The sequence below is a fragment of the Phascolarctos cinereus genome, unplaced genomic scaffold, assembly GCF_003287225.1.
Source record: "Phascolarctos cinereus isolate Bilbo 61053 unplaced genomic scaffold, phaCin_HiC Scaffold_9;HRSCAF=440, whole genome shotgun sequence".
Taxonomy (NCBI): domain Eukaryota; kingdom Metazoa; phylum Chordata; class Mammalia; order Diprotodontia; family Phascolarctidae; genus Phascolarctos; species Phascolarctos cinereus.
The window spans coordinates 198922402-198946610 of NW_027556402.1; the positions used below are offsets into that span (position 1 = coordinate 198922402).

At 41.3% G+C, this 24209-nt stretch overlaps 1 protein-coding gene across 2 annotated transcripts in view; it reads left to right on the plus strand.

The window, feature by feature from the left end:
- Positions 1-1936: 1936 nt before the first annotated feature.
- The window catches only part of LETM1 (leucine zipper and EF-hand containing transmembrane protein 1), an 87394-nt gene continuing 65121 nt past the window's right edge, over positions 1937-24209 (plus strand). Inside the window, exons 1-2 of one of the 2 annotated variants that reach the window (XM_020992228.2) lie at positions 1937-2252; positions 20452-20509. In XM_020992228.2, the coding sequence (XP_020847887.1) occupies positions 2153-2252; positions 20452-20509 (158 nt within the window). In that variant the 5' untranslated portion in view covers positions 1937-2152. The remainder of the gene's footprint in view (positions 2253-20451; positions 20510-24209) is intronic. The other variant, XM_020992229.2, reaches the window with a different exon arrangement.

Sequence of the window (24209 nt, forward strand, 5' to 3'; positions counted from 1 at the left end):
CCTCTTCAATTCTATTTGCAAGAGAGGGAGACCCAAAGGATCTTGGACTGAGGGAAAACTGAAATGCCTCAGAACCATACAGAAAGTTGTAGGGTTGTTTTTTTTTTGGGTGGGGGACGGGGAGGTAGAGAACTAATCATACCACCTGCTATGGGTGTGATGACAAGAGATCTCCTTTAGGGTTAGATGTGAATTACAAGGAATGTTTAACCCAAAATCAGGGAGGGGTATAGAACACCAGGCCACACCTAGTCCATGAGCTATGCATGGCTATGGACTTGGAACCCAGTCATCAGTTCCAGTCTAGCAGCAGAGAGAGGATCAAAGACCAATTAAATACCTTCAGGCTCTGCTTATCTGGCAGGCTGTACTTAGTTTCCAAACTTTGGCCCCAGTAGCAAAGAATTTCTTCCGAGAGAAAAATGTCACACCCAGCAAAGACTCCGGGAACTAGCTGACTATTTTTGCTACAGTGATATGGATATGGAAGAGCCTGCCTTCCTTACTAAAAGAGTTCCACAGCTTATGGGCTCTGGCTAGAGGGGAGATGGCCACTCCTCTTATGAAAGGAGGTCTATATGTGAAGACAAGGTAGAAAAGCAGCAGCTCTACAACCAGTCAGTCAAAACAAAACAAAACACAGAGGCTGCCAGACACTTGAGACTAAGGGAAACAGCATCATCTAACCAGACGACATTAGAGGCTTGGCAGTGGCCTCTCCACCCAGGTACTACAGTCACATCCACCCTCTCCCACTGCCCTGTTGTATGAATAACAACAGCTAGCTTCTACATAGCTCTTTAAGGTTTGCAGTTGTTTGATTCTCACACGCATTCAGTCCACAAGCACAGATTAATTAGGCTTCAGGCCCTGGTGCCCTGGTATGTACATGTATAAACAAGACAGAAATAGTAGGAATTGGAGATGATGCACAGAGAGAAGGCACTGGTTGGGTGCTATTATCTCCATTTTGTAGGTAAGAAAACTGAGGCTATTTGTCCCAGAGTTACATTCTATTGCTTCTTTTCTAATCCCGCTATTTGTGTGACCTTAGGCATTACCTATCCTCTACAAACCTAAACCTGAAAAATGGGGACACTGAACTAGATGACCTTTAAGAACGCTTCCAGTTCTAAATCTCTGATCCTATTTGACTTTGAACTAAGTGTCTATTACCCCTGATTTTTAAAAGAGGGAGCTCAAGAGCTATGTGGCTTTTGATGGGGCACAGCTTTTCTGGAAAAGTCCCACAGTTCTAGAAGAGGGTGCCTTCCGTGATCAGTTTCCTTACCTGAAGCCTGGCCCGCTGCTAGAAGGCTGGGCTTGCCGTAAAAGGTCAGGAAGATTTGGGTTGCAGCCCCTCCAGTTGAGAGAGTGCCCCCAGGCAAGTCTGCTGGAGACCACAAGAAGTCCAGGAGGCACGGATTAGCACGAGTGGAGAGTTAACCTTGCCAAGGAAACAAAATACTCCTGTCAAAAACAAAACAAAACAAAACAAAAAACAAACCTGCACTGCACCACTTAAATCATCATTCTAGCATAGGGTCCACCTGAATAAGGCACCTTAGCTATAACGCCTTCAGGGAACTCCATTTTGCTTGAAACCCCGACTACTTGGCTCAATTAGCGCCCTAGCTAAACTACAAGCCCCAGAGTTCATTGCGGCCGCCCCGCTTGAGCCTTCCCTCCAGCGGGCCTTAGGGCTTGGCCCACGGCCTGCCGGGACTTGTAGTCTTCTCCAGCCAGCCGAACCTCAGCTTCCCGCCTCAGCTGGCACGAGGCCCGGAGGGGAGGGCGGGGACCGGGGGTCCGTAGCGAGACAGGCCGGACCCAATGGGAACGGTCGGGCGGGGTGAAGGGGCGGAGGTGCTGGTGAGTCCTCGCCCCACCCCACCCCGCGTCCTACGTTGGTCACTGCCGGGATATGGCGACCGCCGGCGCCGGGGTCTGGAGCTGAGCTGCCGCAGCCAATCGGCCCGAGCCAACGGCTAACGTTCCGCCGCTGCCGCCGCCGCCGCGCGTGCGTGCGTGGTGCCTACGTCGTGCGGGCCGCGAGCCTGCGAGGCCGGGCTGGGCCGGGCCGGGCCGCCGCGGAAGAGCCGGGAGGAGCCAGGGAGCCCGCGACCGAGCGGAGCGAGGCAGTGCCGGGCACATGGCGTCCATCTTACTGAGGAGCTGCTGTGGACGCGGGGCTGTCCGCCTCACCCGGCCCCACGCCGTCCCCGCCGCCGCTGCTGCCGTCATCCCGAGGGGTAAGCGCCCGGCGGGCCGCCTGAGACTGCGCTCCCGCCGGGGTCACCTGAGGGGAGCGACCTGAGGCGGCCTGTGGCCACGGGCGGCCCTTGGGATGGCGTGACCTTTGTCCCCGTGCGCCGGCCGGTCCTGGAAACCCATACCCTTCCTCCTTCCCCGAGGCTCTCCAGCGCCTTGCCTTTCGAGCCGCTCCTCTCGCCGTTCACCGCGGGCCCCTCTCTCTGGGCCTCCAACCTCCCTTCCCCCCATCTCTGCCCTCCCTCAGCCGTCCTCCCCTTCGGTCCTCCCTCCGCCGCTGTGCCCCTCCCTCCCTACGCTCACCTCTCCTTTCGTTCCCCTCTGCTCCCCGCGTCCCATCTCTTCCCTCCCCTTCATGCTCCCTCCCTACGCTCTCCTCTCTTCCTTCCCCTCTGTTCGCCTCCCATCTCTTCCCTCCCCGCCGTCCTCCCCCTCTGTCACCCCTTCTCCTCTACTCTCCCGGTCTAGCCTTTCTGTCCCTCCTCTCTCTATCCTCCTGCTCTTTCCTCCTCTCTGCCCCGCTCACATTTGACCTCTCAGGGTGAGAGACTGACCGTACCCCCTGAATAGCCTGTTCAGCTAGTCTCCCTCTCCGCTTTCGGCTGCTTCCCGTTGGGAAAGCTCCTCTTCGTTCTGGAGGGGACACCTCCTTGTGTATTTCCTCTTTGAACACTTTGTCCTCCCCCCTTTCATCCCATTCCTTGGGGCTGTCACGACTGCTCGGGTGGATGGTTGGCAGCACCTTCGCAGATCACCTTCTACCCATTAACCACAACGGGTCCTTTGCCCCGATTCCTCAGCAGCCCACTGCTTCCTGGTGTACCACACACGGTGCCAGTTGCCTGTTCTCTTCGGCACTTGTGCTGCCTTTTGGCCACGCTGTCCTCCGGATTCCCTTTCCCCACTCGTTATCCTCTTGCCTCACCCATCTCTCCACCTGAACTTTTGTTTTGTCCCAAACTTCTCTGGATTCTCCTCCTTTCCCCTCATATCCTCAGTTGGAGGCATTTACATGTTTTTTCCTTTTGTTTCTTTATTGAAGTCAGGGTGGTTGCTATTCAGATTTTAAACCGTGTTTTATTTATTGACACCTGTATTGGATGCCTCCTGAGGTCTTTTGAAATGAGGGGATTGTGAAGTTTTTCTTGGTGCTGTCTCAGAAGAACTAGGAGCCTAGATTTAGATCAAGAAGAGACCTTAGAGTCCATCCAGGCCAACACCCTTATTTTACAGGGGAGGAAACCTAGATCTTGAGAGGTAAAATGATTTCCCAAGGTCATCAAGTAAGTGGCAGAGCCCAGGTTGATTCCAAACTCTGGACTCTTTCTGTTTTGTAAAAGACAAGTCTCACAATGTACATTCTTAATGTTAGCTCGCTGAACTTCATGAGCAGTGTCAACCCCCCCCCACCCCATTCACTGGTTTTTAGATACATAAAAAAAGCTAGTGATATTTTAATAAAAAGGGTTTGTTGTTCCGAATGTGCAACTCATCATGGCCCCATTTCAGGTTTTCTTGGCAAAGATACTGGATTGGTTTGCCATATCCTTTTCCAGTTCATTTCACAGGTGAGGAAACTGAGGCAAACAGGGTTAAGCAACTTGCCCAGCATCACACAGCTAAGAAGTGTCTGAGATAAGATGAGCCTTCCTAACTCCAGGTCCAGCTCCCTATCCTCTCTGATACCTAGCTGCCTAAAGGCCAGTAGTAAGAACAAACAATATGTAATAAAGTTTCTTCCTTATAAGTTTCTTAGAATGCTTTATCTGGCTCTTACTTTTCCTCCTATTGTATTTTATTTGGCATCATGTTTATAAAAATGTATTCCCCCACCAGATTGTAAGCTCCAGAAATGCAGCAGTCTGTCATTTTTTAATTGCTTTTCATCTTTCAGTGCTCAGTAACTTTTTTTTGACAGACAAGGGGTGTGATTTAATGGTAAAAGGAAAAATGAATAGCATATATGTAGTATCTCTCATTTTATAAACACTTAAGTTTGACAATTAAATTCATGAAAGAAGTATTAATCATAACAAAAGAAAAATAGACACAAATAATAGGAGATAGCAACTCTCCATTATCTGAATATGAAAATCTAACAAAAATGATTAATAGTAAATATTACTAAATATGCAGATCTTAACTGTATATTTAGTAAGTTAGAATCACTTGATAATTAGAAGAAAATTAAATGCGGTGCTTAGTAACTTAACATAGGAACTTACATATAATATGCTCCTTATAGTTTGTTAAAATGAAGTAAGTTATAATATTAGCTGTACTCTTACGAGAATAAGGCTGAAATACCTTCCTCCCAGGGCTAATGTAAAAGTATATGTAAAAGTCAACTTGTTTTTCTCTTGTATTTCAGAAGCTGTTATGTAGGGAGTTGTTATCGGGTTCACTGGCTTCCTTGTTAAAAATATGAAAGGGTGACCTGTTTTGGCATTTATTACTTGTTGCTTTTCAGAAGACCTGGGTTTTAAGACCTGGTGTCATCCTTTTACTTGTAAGGTGGAAAGAAAACTGAATTTGGAGTTAGAAGACTTGGCTTTACTCCTAGCTCTGTCACTTCACAGAATCATAGTAGTCTGTGTTTTCAGCTGTGATCTCAGGCAAATCATTTGACTTTGTAGATCATCAACTTATTGGTCAGTACAGAATAGACACAGAATACTTGTACTCTCCCTTACAAAGTTGTATGAGAAAAGGATTTGGTAAACTTAAAGCATTAGGGATATGTGATTTCTTTTTACATCTCACAGTTTATTTTTACATTGCGTTCAATTTGATGTAGGTTCGTTAAAACTGGCCCAGCTCCTTTGACTAGTTTTTACATTCTTCTGCTCCCTGTATCCAGTGCGGGCTAAGGCAGATCACCGGCCTCTGGGCAATTATTAGTAGTGTCAGCAGCCTCGTGTGAACTCAGGCCTTTCTCACCTCAGGCCTGGGACTCTGGCCCCTGGGTCAGGCTGCCTCTGTCTGAATATATTACAAGAATATGTGATTGGAATAGTAGGTCTTCCTGACTCCCAAGTCCCACAATTGACAGGTCCACTGTGCCGCCTTCTCCCAAGATCATTTTGACTAAATAAACAGTGAATACCAGGAGATACAATCTAGGCCTAGCTAAATAGACATATGGCAAAGATGATCAACTATATTTGCAGATTCACAGTGGGATCCCTTTGTAAGTTGGAAAGTAAGTATTGGAAAGTATGACATGCTTTTATAACCATGTTTGGTTTTTTGTTTGTTTTTTGGCTAGGCCATGGGGTTAAGTGACTTGCCCAGGGTCACACTGCTACTGTGTTAAGTGTCTGAGGCTGGATTTGAACTCAGGTCCTCCTGACCCCAGGGCCAGTACTCTATCCACTGCACCACCTAGCTGTCCTGTGGTTTTTTGTTGTTGTTGTTTGTTTGGTTTTTTTTTTAAACAAGGCTTTTTACCATATGACTATATTTTGAGGGAACTGATTGACTTTGGGAGTATGTCAGAATCTGTAATAATGAATTGTGCTGTAGTAGAGTAATGTTCATGTCTTGAACTCAGAGCCTCCTCTGATACACATTCCCTCAGGTCCTAGAGTTAGCTGGATTTATGAAGGCAGTGCCCATGGAGTGTGGTCTGGGACTGGGCCTACAGAGCTGCAGCAGCTGCCAGTTTCGATGTGATGGCAGTCTCTCTTTCTTCCCAATATCAACCTGGTTGAAGGCAGACAGACTCTTCACCAGATTGCCTGCAGGATTATGGAATTTTTTTGACCACAGTGACTTTCAAAGACCATCTCTTAAGGCATAGAATGGTTCTGGTCTGTATTGGTGAAGGAAGTACCCACAGTGACAAAATTACAGTCCCTTGAAGTTGTTAAAAAAATTTTTCTGTTACTTTAGTCACCAACAAAAACCAACAAAAAAGAATACAGTTTTGCATAATCGCAGGGTAAGGCCAATGAATTGACAAGCAAAAAAGGTTTTATTCTGCATTCTGTTCCAGGTCTGCTTTTTTATAGAACTATATCTGGTTCTGGTTTTCCTGATTGCACTTTCTGAGACTTTATCTAGGTCTTTCCAGATCTTGTATGTTTCATAGTTATTTTATAATAGCACTGTTGTACTTCATAACGATAATATGCCATAGTTGGATATAAGTTAACATTTTTTACCGTTACACATTCACCAGATATAGATATTTTCATATAGGTAGGTGATTTTTTTCCTTCTTTTTTCTGTAACTTTAGCACAAAACCCTAACAGGAATCATTGAATTGAGAGGTCTGAAGGTTGAAGGCACTTCATATTCGTACAAGTGTGTGTATTTTCCTGGTGAGACAATCTGACAAATTTGAACCATTGAACACAAAAGGAATCTTCCTCATCTCATACAGTGCATGTACATGATATGCTCGCTGTTAGATTGTAAGCTTCTTCAGAGCAGGGCCTGCCTCATTTTTGTATACTATAACAATACCTGGCACAGAGTAGGCATTTGATAATTGTTTGTTGATTGATAATAGCAAAGGCATTTAAAGACTTTTCCTGCATATTAGAGATTTTTTTACATTTGCAGTTAAACTGATTGTCATGCTTGACGTTTATGCAGCACTTAAAGGTTGGCATACACATGGTCTCATTTGAATCTCACAACCCCATGAGGAAGATACTATTGGGAGCATTATTTTTGTTTTATATGAGGAAATTAAACTCAGAAAGGTAGTAATTTGTCCGTGGTCACACAAGCCAACGTCAGGTAGAATTTGAATCCAAATTTCTGCTGACTCCAAGCTCTGTCAGTATTCTTTACGCTATTCCCTGCTGTTGCTTTAACAAATGGATTAAGCATTGTAGGCATGATTATATTTAATATTCAAACTATACCTATGGTATTGTGTAAATATTGATATGAGACTGATGTGTATGTGTGGGGAACTCATCAAACCCCCTTAGATTTTTTTTTTTGTTTGATTTGGTGAGGCAGTTGGGGTTAAGTGACTTGCCCAAAGTCACACAGCTAGTGTTATGTGACTGAGCCTGGATCAGGTTGTCCTGACTTCAGGGCCAGTGCTCTATCCACTGTGTCACCTAGCTGCCCTAACTCCTTTAGATTTTTAAAAGACACATACACATAAGATAGAAGCAATAGTAGGCAATAGAAGATGAATCAGAAGTGTGACATGGTCCTTTAAGAATAGTGTCAGGAATATCAAATTGCTTGCCTTCTCAAGGAGGGAAGATGGGAGAGAGAGAATTTGGAACTCAAATTAAAAAAAACACTTAAAATTGTTTTTACGTGTAATTGGAAAAAAATAAAAATAACAGTGTCAAGCATGCTAAAGTTTGGAACAAGCTGAGGTTGGTGAAGACAGGGTAATAAAGGTTTAAAAATATAGTAAAAATGATAAAAGGGGGTTTTTTAAAGCCACATTAGGCAAAGAGAGAAATTCTTGAATTTTAAAGAGGAAGATAATAGAATTGGTAAACCATAGACTAGTGAGCTGGACTTTGATTCTTGGCAAAATTCTCAAATTTATTATTAAGGAGTTGGTTAGTGAACATTTCGAAGAAATAGGTGGTGGCAGAGCCTTTTGACATCATTAATAAGCTCTTAGAACTGAGAATGCTCTAGGTGTTGTTTTCTATACAGCTAATGACTTAAGAACTGATTGATGGTTGGACCTAAAAAAGAGTTATCAGTAGTTTCATGTCATCTTGGAAGGAAGTCTTCAGTTGAGGGCCTTAGGCATTTGTGTTTGGACCTGTGCTGCTTAACATTTTTATTTGTGACTTGCATAAAGGCAAAAATGGCATGGCTGTCAGATTTGTAGATGAACCAAATCAAGGAGAGAGAGTTAGCATCACTAGTTGACAAAGGCAGAAGTCAAAAAGATTGTGACAAGTTGTAACTTTGAGCCAAATCTATTAAGATGAAATGTAATGGTGATAAATGAAGTTTTACACCTGGGTTTGAAAAATCAGCCTAATAAGTACAGGATATGGGTGATGAGGCTAGGGAGCAGTTTGTCTGAAAAAGATGTGGGGAGTTAAATAGTGTGAAAACTGATATGGTTTTTGATACTGGGAGACATAAGATTTAGGAGATGTAATAGTCCCACTGTACATGATGTTAGTTGTAGAATCGTAAGACTGCAGCTCAAAAGCTGGACAGGAGCTAAGAGGTCATCTGTGTCAACATCTGTTCTATAGTGAGGGGACTGAAATGACTTGTCCAGGGTCACATGGACAGGAAGCCTCAGAATTGAATCCCGGTACTCACACTGAAGAGCTGATGGTTCCACCACCATTAATATCGTAGTCGTCTGTGGCTACTACTACCTTTTAGAAAAGACCCATTGATGGTCTGAAGATTGTACAGTGGAGAGTCTACGGCTAGGCTTGCAGAAAGGGCTAGAGGTCATACCATATGAGGTTAAGGTTAAGGAACTGGGCATGTTCAACTTAGAAAGGAGGACCTGAAAGTAATGCTCTTTAGACGTTGGATGGTCTTGAATTTGGAAGGATGATTAGACTTCTTTTGCTTAATTCCAAAGGGCGGAGCTAAGCAAAAGGTAGAAGTTGCAGAGGCAGTTTTAGGCTTAGTGTTAGGGAATATGATTAGACCTTTAATCCAGGGAACTCTTGTCCCACTATGGGCAAGACCAGAATAGTGCTTCTTAAACTGTGGGTCTTGATCCCATATGGGGCTGTGAAAATTTTGGCAATAGTAAAAGGTTTCTGAATGTGCAGTGACCAAAAATTAAAAATCAAACACATAATGGATCTGAGGTGTTTTTGGCATTGCTTGCCTGTGTTGCATCTCACAACTTCACAAGCCTTGGTTCTACACTTGCTGTCACACCATGCATCACCAATGAATGCTGCTGAAACATGAAAAGGGGTTTATGAGTGGAAAAAGCTTAAGAAGCCCTGGACTAGATGATCACTAAGGACCCTTCCAACCCAGAAACTGTTGATTCTACTTTCAATGAAGATTTATTTAATAAGAATGTTTCTTTTTTTTTCTTATTTTGAATTTTTAGGCAGTTGGGGTTAAGTGACTTGCCCATGGTGAAACAGCTATTAAGTGTCAAGTGTTTGGTCTGAGGCCCAATTTGAACTCGGGTCCTCCTGACTTCAGGGCCGGTGCTTTATCCACTGTGCCACCTAGCTGCCCCAAGAGTGTTTCTTAAAATCACACTTATGTATTATCAACTATAAAGTGCCTTTCCTTATATGAGCCTTTTGAGATCTAGGTAGTGCAAGTCTAGCTTACTCTATAATTCAGAGAGCTGAGGCTGAGAGGCTAATGGCTTGCCTCCCAGGTCATCCAGCTGGTGAGCATTAAGTTGGAACTCTAACCTAAGCCTTCTGATTTATAGAATCCTAGAGTTAGAGCCTAAAGGGACCTCAGAGCCCCCCTAGTCTAGCCCCTGCATTGTACAGATGAGGAAACTGCGGCCTACAGAGTTTGAGTGACTTACCCAAGTCACATGATGTGTAAGAAGGCTAGACAAAGCATCTAGTTAAATTTGATGAGCACTCTCTTGATGCTAGGAAGAAAATGGAACTTACTGAATCCACAAGGCTTTATTGAACACGTATGAATTATGGAAATCTAGGTGTGGAAACTACGTTTGAATTCAACACCTAAAAACAATTATAAAGTGACATCTGAATAAGTATGGGCAAACATAGCTTAGGCATGGGAAGAAAGGAATGTTTCAAGTGAAGTGGGCAGAGTTGTAACTATATGATGACATCTGGCCTGCCCACATGGCATAATAACCCTTAGGCCACTTTCCCAGAGTTTGGCTGTGGGGACCCTTTTCCTGGAGCTCACTTTTTCCACTCTAAACTCCTTGTTGGTAAAGAACAGTCTATCTTTTCTTGATACAATCGTATCTGAAATTGAACTGCCTTCTATCCTTGTGAGTTATTTCACATTGCCCTTTCTTCCCCTCTAATTGTTTTTGTCCCAGTTGAAAAAAATTCCTCATTATAAGGAAAGTGTGACCAAAACAGGATCATACAAGAAGAGAATGAAGTTGTCTATCAAGAAAGCAAAACACATGGTGATGAAGTTTTGCTTCAATTGTCTCAGATGGTCAGGGTCTGCTGCTTCAGTCACAGGGACCCTGTGGGATCGCCTTAGAAGAAAACATTTAGAGCTGGGAGAGAACTTGAATCAGTTTTCAAATATTAAATTGCTTTTTAGTGCCAATCCTTTGCTATGTTCTAGGGATGCAAGCTGTGTTGTTTTCTAAGAGAACCAGGGATGTCTTGAGGTGATGTCTTAACTTGCTTGAGAACTGGATTTAAGCGAGGCAGAGTTGCACAGAGTCATCAGGCTCACTCTTTCTTCCTGGATCTTGAAGTCCAGTGGCAGGACAAGAGTTAAGATGACTGATGATGCAGTGGATGACTTGGAGTCTTCTGTCTGGCCATACTCTTTGTGCTCCACAGTGCCTGCTTTATCTGCCTTCATGGCTGTTGGAACCAGTTGTTCTCATCTGCCCATTCTGTTGTGGGAAGTCTTCACATGCTTGGGGTAGACATCTCCCTAACTCACCAGTGGGTTTGAGATCTGTTGGTCCCCCTCAGTCTGGTTTCACTCAGTCTACTGAGAGTTTACTGGGGACATGTGTGGGGGTGGCCACTGCACATACTACAGATTCTTGGAGCCACAGGTGGGAATTGGGTGAATCAGGTGGACATCAAATGGGGATGAGCAGTCCTGAAAAGGTTTAGTAAGCCCTGCCACCAGAGGTGCTAGTCCTCCTGAATACTCAGTACATCTCCTGGGTACAAGTACAAAGAATGAAACAGCACCTACTGTCAGTTCAGCCCCATCATTTCACGGAGCAGGAAAATGAAAACCAGTGCTAAGAAATGACCAAATCACAGAGACAACAAGGACAATAGGTTGGATTTGAACCAAGGTCCTGTGTTGCCAAATCCTTGGTTCTTCACATAACATAGTGGGCAATAGGCTGCTAAACTAATTTATTAGAATTGTTTTAATGTCTATTTAGTAGATTTCAAGTTCTTTGATGTGAAAAGTCTTGTAGGGGCAGCTAGGTGGCACAGTGGATAGAGCGCTGGCCTTGGAATCAGGAGGACCTGAGTTCAAATCTAGCCTTAGACACATAACAGTTACTAGCTGTGTGACCCTGGGCAAGTCACTTAAGCCCAATTGCTTCACCAAAAAGCAAAAAAAAAAAAGTATTGTATTCATGACTGTAGTAATGATGTTTATTGCATCCAGTGTGCCATAAATAACACGTGAATTGTGTTTTTCTGTGTCCTGAGTTCCCCTGACTTCACAGCTCACAGTTGACAGTATTAGGCTATCAGCACTCCAAGAAAATTCTGACTCAGGCTGTCAATAATGGAGAATACAGAAAGACCGGCTCTCAATAATTTATAATAGATGTGATTTTGGGAGCGTGTGGTCCAGATAAGTAATTTCATCAATGTAGAGAACTCCCATTCATAGCTGATATGATACAAATTGGCAGTTGGTATCTGTAGTTTCTAGTCTTAGGAAGTTGCCTGAGAAAATTGCACTGTCTGGTCCCGTGGTCCAGTAGCTAGTATGTGTCAGAGGTAGTACTTGAATCCAGACTTCTTTGATCTAAAGGCCAGCCCAGTCTACTGGCAACATTGCCTCTCAGTTTAGTGTTACTGTGAACCAAACTGTTACCCTCTATCAAGGTTTGATGCTTGTGATACATCTCTTACTACTGTTTAACATGATTAACATAGTTTTATCAAACTGTTGTTACGCTTGTTTCCTAATATCACTGTTACAAATAACTCATATCAGATATATTTTCTCCTCTTTTTTCCTTAATAGATATGACTCTAAAACCCTTTGGTTCTTTCGTATTGGGGTATTTTTGAGATCTTACTATGTATCCCTATATACTCAGGTATATATTGACCAATTAGTATTGGATCCTATTAAATTCCTTGGAATATGGCAGATATTTGGACACTTGTTCTCTATTGAAATAGTTTTCACAGGTTGCCAATTAGCATTTATTAAGTGCCTGCCATATATGAGATGTGCTCAGTGCTGGAGAGACAAAAAAAAGGCAAAAACAAACAAAACCAAACAATCCTTGCCCTCTAAGAGCTCAGAGTCTTATGGGGAAAACAACATGCAAACAGCTCTGTGCAAACAAGATGGACACAGGGTAGACCTTGAGGAAAGCCAGGAGGCAGAAATGAGGAGGCCCAGGGGGACAGCCAGTGAGAGTGTACCAAGTTGGAAGTGGATTGTCTTATGTGCAGAACAGTGAGGAGGCCAATTTTACTGGATTGTAGAGATTGTGGAGAGGAGCATAGTGGAAGAAAAGGGGAAAGGGAGGAAGGGGCAAGTGTATGAAGGGTTTTAAGAGCTAAACAATCAATCAGTAAACATTTATTAAGCACCTACCAAATGCCAGGCACTGGGTGTGCGAAGCACTGGGAATGCAAAAAGAGGCAAAAGACCGGCTCTGCCCTCAAATAGCTTACAATCTAACAAAGGAGATAATATGCAAGTATATGTATATGTATATAGCAAATGGAGTACTGGATAAATAGGAAACAGTTAAAAGAGGGAAGGCACTTAAATTAAGAGGAATTAGGGAAGGCTTCCTGTAGAAGATGGGATTTTTAGCTGGGACTTCAAAGAATCCAGGAAAGTTAGTAGTCAGGGTTGAGGAGAGAGCATTCTGGGCATGGAGGACAGCCAGCAAACATCATTTTCTCTTTGATCCTGGAGGATAGGGAGCTGCCACTGGAGTTGGTTAAACAGGGGATGATGTAGTCAGAGCTTCCCTTTAAGAAGAACAATTTGACAGTTGAGTGCATGAAGAAATGGAATGAGGAAGGATGGGTGCTGTAATTTTGATTATATGGTGCCAATGTTTTATGTTGTATTTGATCAGAATTTTGTTGCCTTTCAATGTTATCTTAATTAAATTCAGACAGTTTTTTTTGGGGTGAGGTAATCCTGGTTAAGTGACTTGCCTAGGGTCACACAGTAAGTGTCAAGTGTCTGAGGCCAAATTTGAACTCGGGTTCTCCTGAGTCCAGGCCCATGCTCTATCCGTTGTGCCATCTAGCTGCTCCCCAGACAATTTAAAAAAAATGAACTTATCCACAAATATCAACAAACAAGAATATTTCAGTAGCTAAAGAACAGAAAAAGGGTTGCACTTGAAATTGTGAATTTCTATTGTGTGGTAGGTTAAATGAACATTGACAAGAGGGTGATTTGAACTTGGATCAGCACCAGAGGATTTGGGTTTTATTTTCCCCATACTTTCCTAGTCCTAGCAGCATCTCTGCAACAGCTAACAGTATCTACCTGTGCATTGAGAACCTTAGTGAAAAAAAAAAGTGGCTTCAAGGCTCCACAAGGAACCCAAAGAAACTGCCTAAGGGGAACTTTTTGAGCACCCCATGAATGGGGAAAAAAGGGCTTCCCACAGCAGGTAGCTGTAGGTTACTTCTTGACACATATGTTCTCTGAACTTGCCCTGAACTCTGTATATACTTGTGAGAAAGTGTGTCACAGACTTGTGGGGGAATGGTTTGTACTAACTATACCATCCAGGAGATACTCCTTTATAAAAGCTAATCAAGTTTCATTGACTAGTTGACGTCAAATACACAGGTGGGGACTTGTGAGCTATGTGCTAGATCCTAAAGAGAGACAGAGCAGCCAAGCTCTGGGGACCTAACTCATCAGTGTGAGTGTGAGTGTGGATAAGAACTCCCAGAGTCTAGATGGGCTGCATCTTCTATGTATATAATAACTTACATGTTGTTTCCTTTATTAGAATAACAACTCCTTGAGGACAGGGTGTTTTTGTCTTTCTTTGTATCTCTTGGTGCTTAGCACAATATCTGGTATATAGCAAGTGCTTAATAGTTGCTTATTGACAGACTGGAGGTATGACCTCAGGGTTGTTAATTTTCGTTTCTCTCATAAGTGATTTGCAAACATCTTCTAAGTCATTTGTTGATAATTTGTATTTTTTCTTTTGAAAACAAATTTGTATTCTTTAACCACTTGTCTCTTGAAGAACAGCTCTTAGGGAACATGTCTTATAAACACCTGACATTCAGAATTTCTACGGAATTGCCACAGATTTAAAAGACTGAGCATCATTTCCCAGTACATAAGTGGTCAAAGGATATGTGCAAATTACGGAAGTAGAAATGGAAACTATCAACAGCCAAATGAAAATAGTCTAAATCACTAATAAAAGAAATGCACATTAAAACAGTGCTGAGGTAACACTTCATACTCATCCAATTAAGCAAGTTTGTTTTTTTTTTTTAATTGGAAGAACTGATTTTATCAGTATGGGGAACTCTCAGTGAGGAGCTCCCATCTACCAATGCAGGTCTGCTACTTAGAGCCTCAGAGAGTTTAGTTAGCCTGGGACTCTGAGGGGTTAAGCAACTTGCCTGGAGTCACCTGGCCAGTATGTGACAGAAGCAGGGCTTGAATGCAAGTCTCCTTGACTCTGGGGCCAACTCTCTATCCTTTCTGCCATGCTGCTCCAGCCAGGATGATAAAAGATGTCTAATTGTAGGGGTGGTAGAAGGACAGACACAGGAAGAAGCAGAACCAAAAAAAACCATGCACAATGGTAGGTGGGGTAGAGGAAGACAACTCTGGAGAGAATTTAAATCAAATACAGGGGCCAGTGTTGGCTCAGGTGAGTGATATTATCCCAGAGTCCTGCCCTTGCTCTGAAGAAAAAGGAAAAAGAGGTAGCATCACATCCCAGTTGCTACATAAGAGCTCAGTGCTTAGCTGGCCACTTCTTTGTTTTGAGGGGACAAACCACATAGCAAAATCTGTTCATAGGGAAGTGACTATCAGTTTTAAAAAATCAAGGGATGAGATTCAAAGAAAGGCAAAAACAACCCCAGCTCTCCAGGAGCTCACCTTGTTGCTGGAAGTCCTTCTTTCCCATTCATGGGGTGCTCAAGAAGTTCCGCTTTTAGGCATGGTGTAATTTCTTTGGGTTCCTTGTTCCTTGTAGAGCTTTGAAATCATTTTTTTTTCCCACTAAGGCTTCCAGTGCAAAGGCAAGACACTGTCAGCTGCTGTTACAGGGATGCTGCTAGGACTAGGAAGGTGATGGGGGCAATCCAAATTCTTTGGTCCATTGTGAAGTTCAAGTCTTTTGACTTTGCCAAGGGGGAATGAAGAGACCAGGACCAAAGTTTCTTTCCTCCCTTCTTCTCCTCAAGATTCCTTCTCAGGATGTTTAACCAGAATACTTCCCTTTTTCCTGATATGCAATTCTGATTCTGATTAGCCTGATGGTTTTACATAAGCTTTATGGGGTATGATGGAAACTCTTGTCCAAACAGATCATACTTTAGGGAGATGACTAGGCCTTGTTCAGGTTTAATTGAAAATCCAGATGTGTTGTCACCTGATGTCTGTGTCGAGTTAAAGAGCAGTGGGTGATTTTGATCTTACTTTTTTACATACAGAATAGAAGGGGGAAGGAAAAAGCAGTTTTGGGGGGAAGAATGGGAAAGATCTTATACTCATCAAATTAACTAAGATGGTAAAATTTGTTGTTGGAGAGGCTCTGTGAAGAATTTCACTGCCGGTGGAACTGTGAAGTGTGTTTCAGCGTTTAATAAATCAGTTAGGCAGCATGTATTTGTTACTACTTGCCAGGCCCTGTGGGTAGGCCCTAGGGATACAAAGAAAGGGGAAAAAGTGCCCCCAAGGAACTCGAATTCTAATGGAGACAACATGAGTGCCAGTGTACAAATGCAGCATGTGAGATCTGGTGCCTTCTTCTGGAGCCAGGATGCTGCATCTTCCTTTCAGGACTCCAGGGATGTCTATTCTTTACTGCTGTTGCCTTGAGCCCACCAGCTTGTGTCCTTCCCCCATACTCACTGCCATTGTTGGGGCCAGTTACTGGCATCCCAGGTAGCTTTTTTGCAAAGTTCCTTTACAACTATAACATGAACAAAGTCCAGACGTTCTCTATACCAATGAAATTAGAGCTCCATTCTCTGTCCCCTGTAGTTTACCTGTCATCTGTGTCTTTTGCTGTTTGCTTTAGACTCCCAAACAAGAATTCTGACTTAACTGAATGTTTTATCTTATATCCTTGAGTTTAGCCACTGGAAATGCTTTGATTTGCTTAATCCATTTGTGAAAGATGGGGTGATTTTATCAGTGTAGAAGATCCACTGGTTAAGGTCACCAAGTTTCTGTAATGCTCTGAATTGCTTTACTGTCCCAGAAATAAAGTGATATATTTGTATAGAGTCACACAACTGTTAGGTGTGTCAAAGGCAGGCTGTTGCGACTCGAAGGCCAGTATTCTATACCATTGACCCATGCTGCCTCCCTAATATTTATTGGATTAATAAAAACAAGTAAATTTTGTAGTTATTTTAGTGCTTTATTATGTTTTTTTGATCCTCATAATAGCCCTTTGAGGTAGGTATTATAAGTATTATTGCCATTTTGCAAATGAGGAAAAAACCCCAGAAAGCTGGTGGTCACGTAACTAGTTCAAGGCCATTTAAGTTCAGGTCTTTCTTGACTCCAAATCCATTGGTTTTCCTTTTCACAGGCTGTATCTTTAAGTCTCCTGTCTTAAGGGAAGTGAAGGAATGTCATTCTGGGCCTCAGTTAACCTAATTTAGATTACTTTATTGTGAGGCCAAACTCCCTGAGGATGTTAATAATCTACCTGAAGTAATTTCTCAGTGGTTAACAAACTCTGACACCCCCCCCCACACACACATTGCTTGTCACCTTATTCCCATAGTCCTTGACCCAACCCATCCATACCCACTCTAAAGCTACCTATGCCTTCTGCTGTGATCTCTGGAATGCATGCTCTATAGGTTAAAAAAAATGCTTTTGTCTTAAATCTCTTTCTTTCCTATTCTTTCCAACTTTTGGCTTTTACCAAGATCTGGTTGTCTCCTGAATATGAAAGGGATCTTAGAGATCTGCCTGCCTCCTCATTTTATAAGAGAGGAGACTGAGTTTTAGAGATTAAGGTGATTTGCCCATGGTCTCATGGGTTATAAGGGAAAAAAAACTGAACTCACTTTTTTTGACTCCAAATCAGGCATTTTTTACATTTAATTTTAGAGGAGAGGAGAAAAATCAGAATAATGGAGAAAATCAGACAATTTCATAGTTGTTCACAAAACCAGGTAATTAAGAGAACATCAATAATCACTAATTTATAGGTCTACTTTCTTATCTTTTTAAAATCTTTGAGAATTATTAGTGGTATCCTTGATGAAAATATGAGGTGGTAACAGGCAGGTTTTTGTAAGCAGTTTTCTACAATGGATCACACTTTTTTCTTCAGAATTAATTGAAGAGTGAAGGGAAATATAAGAGCCATTTGTTCTTATTGTCTGTTTGTTATGACAAGCATTAGAAGAAAATGCAGATCTAAAGATTCTCTTCCAATAAGAAGTCTTAAATTCGCATATGTTAAGATCATACAAAGTTACTTGGTCACTGCAAATAGAGATATTTTCAAACAGAAATTATTGTCATTTGAGGCAAATGAGGGAAAGTGTGTGCTTGCCAAAGGTGCTCAGTACTGTCATGGAGAATGTTCTGTTCAAAGTCCAAGTAGAAGAAGGATTCCCTAAAGATGGTGAGGTCCTCTAGATGCTCTCATTTGCTAATAACATTCTTCTGATTCCATCAAGCTGCTGAATATGAATGAGATCCAGGCTTACTTAAAAAGAGGATGGCTTAATAATCCACAAAGGAAAAAGTCAGTTAGGTGAAGAACAGAGTAGTGATTGTTATTGTCCACAGTCTAGCTTGGAGAATGGCAAGTCCATTGAAATAATACATCATCATACATATATTGGACAGGGACTACTGATGGACAGTGAAGTGCACCTCAATTTAAATGGGAAGAAGAGAACAGGCTAGCTTGCATTTGGGAAATTGTATAGGTTTTTTTATTTTTTATTTTTTTTTAGGCAATTGAGGTTAAGTGACTTGCTCAGGGTCACACAGCTAGTAAGTGTCAAGTGTTTGATCTGAGGCTGCATTGGAACTCAGGTACTCCTGACTCCAGGGCCAGTGCTGTATCCACTGTGCCACCTAGCTGCCCAGAAAATTGTATAGTTTGTTCAACAATCTTAAAGGGATTCCCTGATACAAAAGCATATTTTTTTATTAACTTATTTTGATTTATCAACAATCACTTCCATATGCTTTTGAGTTTAAAATTTTTCTCCCCCTTCCTCCTCACCACCCTCCCCAAGATGGCGCACAATCTGATATAGTCTATACATATACATTCCTATTAAACATATTTTCACATTAGTGATGTTGTAAGTAAGAATTACAGCCAATAAGAGGAACCACCAGAAAGAGAAGCAAAACTCAACAGAAGAAAAAAAAAATAGCAAATAGTATGCTTTGATCTGCATTCAAACTCCATAGTTTGTTCTTTATTTTTTTGCCTTCATTCCAATTTTTAAAATTTATTTTTTATAAATTTATTTTGATTTATCAACAATCACTTCCATGTGCTTTTGAGTTTAAAATTTTTCTCCCCCTTTCTCCCTACCAACCATTCCCAAGACGGCGCACAATCTGATATAGGCTATATATATACATTCTTATTAAACATTTTCAGATTAGTGATGTTGTAAGTAAAAATTAGAACCAGTAGGAGGAACCACCAGAAAGAGGAAACAAAACTGAACAGAAGAAAAAAATTAGCAAATAGTATGATTCGATCTGCATTCAAACTCCATAGTTCTTTCTTTGGATGTGGATAGCATTTTCCATCACGAGGCCTTTGGACATGTCTTAGATCCTTTATTGCTGGGAAGGGTTAAATTTATCAATATTAGTCATTGCACAACGTCGCTGTTATTGTGCACGAGGTTCTCCTGGTTCTGCTCACTTCACTCAGCATCTGTCCATACAAGTCTTTCCAGGTTTTTCTGAAGTCAGCCTGTTCATCATTTCTTATGGCGTAATAGTATTCCATTACATTCATATCCCACAACTTGTTCAGCCATTTCCCAATTGATGGGCATCTTCTCAATTTCTACTTCTTTGCCACCACGAAAAGAGCTGCTATAAATATTTTTGTACATGTGGGTCCTTTTCCCCATTTGTATGATCTCTTTGGGATACAGCCCTAGAAGTGCTATTGCTGGGTCAAAGGGTATGCACATTTTCATAGCCCTTTGGGCATAGTTCCAAATTGCTCTCCAAAATGGTTGGATCATTTCACAACTCCACCAACAATGCATTGGTGTTCCAGTTTTCCTATATCTTCTCCAATGTTTATCATTTTTCTTGTTTTGTCATGTTGGCCAGTCTGGTGAGTATGATGTGGTGCCTCAGAGTTGTTTTGATTGGCATTTCTCTAATCAATAGTGATTTAGAGCATTTTTTCATATGACTATAGATGGCTTTAATTTCTTCATCTGAGAACTGCCGGTTCATATCCTTTGATCATTTATCAATTGGGGAATGACTTGTATTCTTATAAATTTGACTCAGTTCTCTATATATTTTAGAAATGAGGCCTTTATCAGAGAGACTGGTTGTAAAAACTCTTTCCCAGTTTCCTACCTTCCTTCTAATCTTAGTTGCATCGGCTTTGTTTCTGCAAAACCTTTTCATTTTAATGTAATCAAAGTTACCCATTTTGCTTTTCGTAATGTTCTCTGTCTCCTATTTGGTCATGAATTCTTCTGTTCTCCATAAATCTGATAGGTAAACTGTTCCTTGCTCTCCCAGTTCAAAAGCACATTTTTAAATGAATGTCTTCTCAGTGAGGCTTTATGGTTGTAAATCTTGGAAGAATACAGTTTTTAAAAGCTCATAGTTACAGATGATCCAAAAGGCAGTGTAGCGATGCATGGTGGACTAGGTATGCAAATAGACTGTACAATGTTTTTAACTATAATCTGTCTGCTAGAAGTGGTGTAAAGGAAATAAACCAGAAAACGTGCAATTGGAATTAAACTAAACAATGAGTATTTTTGAACTTGTACAGTGATTTCTTTACAATAGTTCGCTAAATATTTCTTTTAAAAAATTTAAATGACTTTTTACATACATGTAAGTTTGGTGTGGTTGAGATTTAATTTTAATTTTAATTTTAATTTTGTTTTTGGTTTTAGGTAGTCTGGGAGACCGTGCTTGTCTTAGTTGTACATCTCTGAATTTGATAAACCACACGTAAGTACAAGTTAAACATGACATCAAATTTTTTCATAATTTTTTGCAAGTTCCTGATAATTTAAGAATAGTGTGTTGTTGAGAGGGATTTGGGGAAACTATTTAATCCTTAAAAAAAAAAACCCAGTAACAAATCTTGTTTCTTTTCTTGTTTGCCCTTTATTTTTTTCTTAATGTCTGGAGATGTCATTACATATTTTCTTGTACTACTGAGAATACTATCAGATATTTATTTGGGCTTTCTTATTGTCTCATGTGTACTTCCTGTTTTGTTGGCTGTGTGTATAAATCAGTTATCATGGTTAGTGTGTTTGTGATCAAATGAACAAAGCCAGAATTGTGGCCATTTCTGATAGGTAATCTGTTAGGAAGATGATAATATTGGCTTGATGACAAAACAATTTCTTCACCCATAAGAAAGATAACGTCTTTTAAAAAATGATTATTTTTAACATTCTTTTCTTTTTAAATTTTGAGTTCTAGATTCTCTTCCTTCCACCCTTTACCCACCCACTGAGAAAGCAAAGAATATAATATCAACTATATATGTGAAATCACGCAAAACGTAATTTTCTGCACTGATTTTTTTGTACCTTTTTTTTCATTTGGCCAATTCTGCTTTTTAAGAAGTTCTTCAGGGGCAGCTAGGTGGCTCATTGAATAGAGCACTGGCCCTCTGTTCTGGAGGACCTGAGTTCAAATCTGACCTCAGACACATAATACTCACTACCTGTGTGACCCTGGGCAAGTCACTTAACCCCATTGCCTAACCAAAAATAAAAGTTCTTCAATGAATTTTTGTACTTCTTTTACCATTAGGCTATTTCTACTTTTTAAGGTATTACTTTCTTCAGTATATTTTTGTGCCTCTTTTATGATGCTGTTAATCTCTTTTCAAAATTTTCTTGCATTACTCTCATTTCTTTTTTTCAACACACAAGTAAAGATGATTTTTAACGTTCATTTAAAAAAATTTTGAGTTACAGATTTTCTCACCCTTTCCCTCACTTTCCCCTTCTGAGGTGGTAAGCAATTTGATATAGGTTATACATGTGCTATCCTGCAAAACATATTTCCATATTAGTCATGTTTTCTTTTTTTTTTCTTTTTTTTCGTTTGTTTTTAGGCAGTTGGGGTTAAGTGACTTGCCCAGGGTCACACAGCTAGTAAGTATCAAGTGTTTGGTCTGAGGCCGGATTTGAACTCAGGTCCTCCTGACTTCAGGGCTGGTGCTCTATCCATTGAGCCACCTACCTGCCCCTTGGTCATGTTTTCAAAGAAGATGGAGACAAAGAAAAATAAAACCATGAAAAAATTAAGTGGAAAATAGTAGGCTTTGATTTGCATTCAGATTCCCTCAGTTTTTTTTCTGGATATGGATAGCATTTTTCATCATGACCTTCATTTCTTTTCCTAATTTTTCCTCTGCCACTCATCTGTTTAATTTTCCCAGGAATTTTTGTTGAACATGGCTCCAGTTAGCATTTTTCTTTGAGGCTTTGCTTGTAGCTGTTTTCATATTATTATCTTTTTCTAGGTTTATGTCTTCTGTCTTTCCTGCCATTGTAGTAGCTTTTTATGGTCAAGTTCTTTTTTTTTTTTATTTGCTTGTTTTCCTAGCCTATTTCTTCACTGTGAACTTTATTTTAAATTTGGGCTCTGCTCATCTTGGGGTGGGGAAGAACTGTGCTTCAGGCTTTTTTATGTTGCTGTTTTCAGAGCTAGTTCTGGGAGTCTGCAAGTCTTTGGTGCTTCCAAGGTGGTGTGATTCTGGGAGAGGTGTGGTTACTGCGTCCTGGGCTGTGCTGTGGTTTTTAACCCAGGAAGGGCCCCTGTTCTCCTTCAGCTGCAAGTGGTGTAGCTCTCCTCATGTCCCTAGAACTGTGACCAGGGCCTCTGCTCCCTTGTGACAGATTACAAACATGCCTCTCCAACCTGGAACTGCATCCCAGGACTGTGTATGGGCAGTAGAATTGCCAGTCAGCACCAGCTGCACCCAGTTCCAGCAAAGGGTCCCCATGTCATATTCTGATGAGTTGTCTGAAACTCTAATGTATTCTGGGCTGAGAATTCCAGAAACTGCTGTTGCAGCCACCACTACAGCTCACCGCTGGTGCTCCTGCTATGCTCTAGGCCTGCATTCACTCTCTACTGTGGACCTCCTAAATTGTCTTAGGCTAGAAGAATGTTGCCCTTTGACCTAATGTTGCCCTTTGACCTTTTGTTGGTTCTGCTACTTGAAAATTTCATTTGAGGTGTTATTTTAAAGTTGTTTGGAAGAGAAAAGTGGGAGAATTCAGCTGGGTCCTGGCTTGTACTCTGCCATCTTGGCTCTGCCCCGATAGAGATTATTTCTGGAAAAGATTATTTATGATTATGTCTAAAATGATGAAAGTTTAAATTTCTGCATCTTATGGCATCTTTTCCCAGAAAGATGTGATGACTGAGTTATGGGAGACAAAAGAAAGGGAGATACTGGAAGAGTCTAAGGTTTTTAGGATGGTAAATTAGTGAGAGAAATAGGCAAGAGGGATAAATTGTAAAATGCTAAGTTAAATTGTAGGCAAGTTGAATTGGAGGTGATGGTAGGACATCTAAGTGGAGATGTCTTATAGGCAGTTGAAAATTGAGAGCTGGAGCTTGGGTCTGTTAGGACTGGAAATTGATAAACTAATGTATTTTAAAAAAATAAACAGAATTTATACATCTAAATGAGTGTTGATCCTTTAAAATTATTACCTTGTGAAGTTATGTACTTACATAAGCATAAGTAGGGCTGCCATTCAAAACATTTTTAAAAGTCTTTTTTTGAAAATATCTTAAGTCACATTCTTTTTTTTTTGTGCAGTCTTTTTAAAATTTTTCCACTCAATAGCATTTTATTTTTTTCCAATTACATGTAAAGTTAGTTTTCAGCATTCACTTTTATAAGATTTTGAGTACCAAATTTTTTCTCCTCCCCTCACCAAGCAATCTGATATAGGCTTTATTGGTCACATTCTTTTTGAATACATTCAGTGATCACAAATATATTTGCTCTTTTAAGGCAGATTTGAATTTTGGTTGGAGCCTAATCTAGTGAAGAAAGTTGGTGATTAAGCTGAGTGATAACCTTTTTTTTTCCCCCCAGCCAGAGACAAGGTTTTTTAGAACATCCATCATATTGGGCAGACTCTTAAGGAGTCTGAACATTAGTAAGCTATTGACTAGATTTTAAGAATCTAAGCAATGGCTAGATTATAAGAATCCCAATATCTTAATGGAGACAAGATGGACCTTATATACAGAAAGACTGTGGGAGGGATCTAGGAACGGCCAAGTAGTTTGGGGTGACTGGAGGAGGGGTCCAAGGAGATCTGGATGGGAGTGGTGAGTAAGCTGGAGTGAACAGGACTCCTGGGACCTGGACAATGGAGCCTAGCTAGGATTAAGTGTGGGAAATGGTTGGGGGCCATAGGGAGGGCTAGGCTAGGTTAAGGGTAATAGAATTGGGAGATTGGGTGTAGCCACAATGAAAGGCCAGTTGATGGGATTATAGCCTCAGGTGAACGCCATGGCCTCGTGGGAAAGTCCGGAGTTTTTCCTTTCTGGGGCCTATGTCCCATTCTCATCATCCCCCCTCAAACAAATAGGACTCAAATTCTTTTTGTAAGGGGTGAAGGTCTCAGCTTCTGAGACTGCTTCCTGCTGGCAAGGGGGG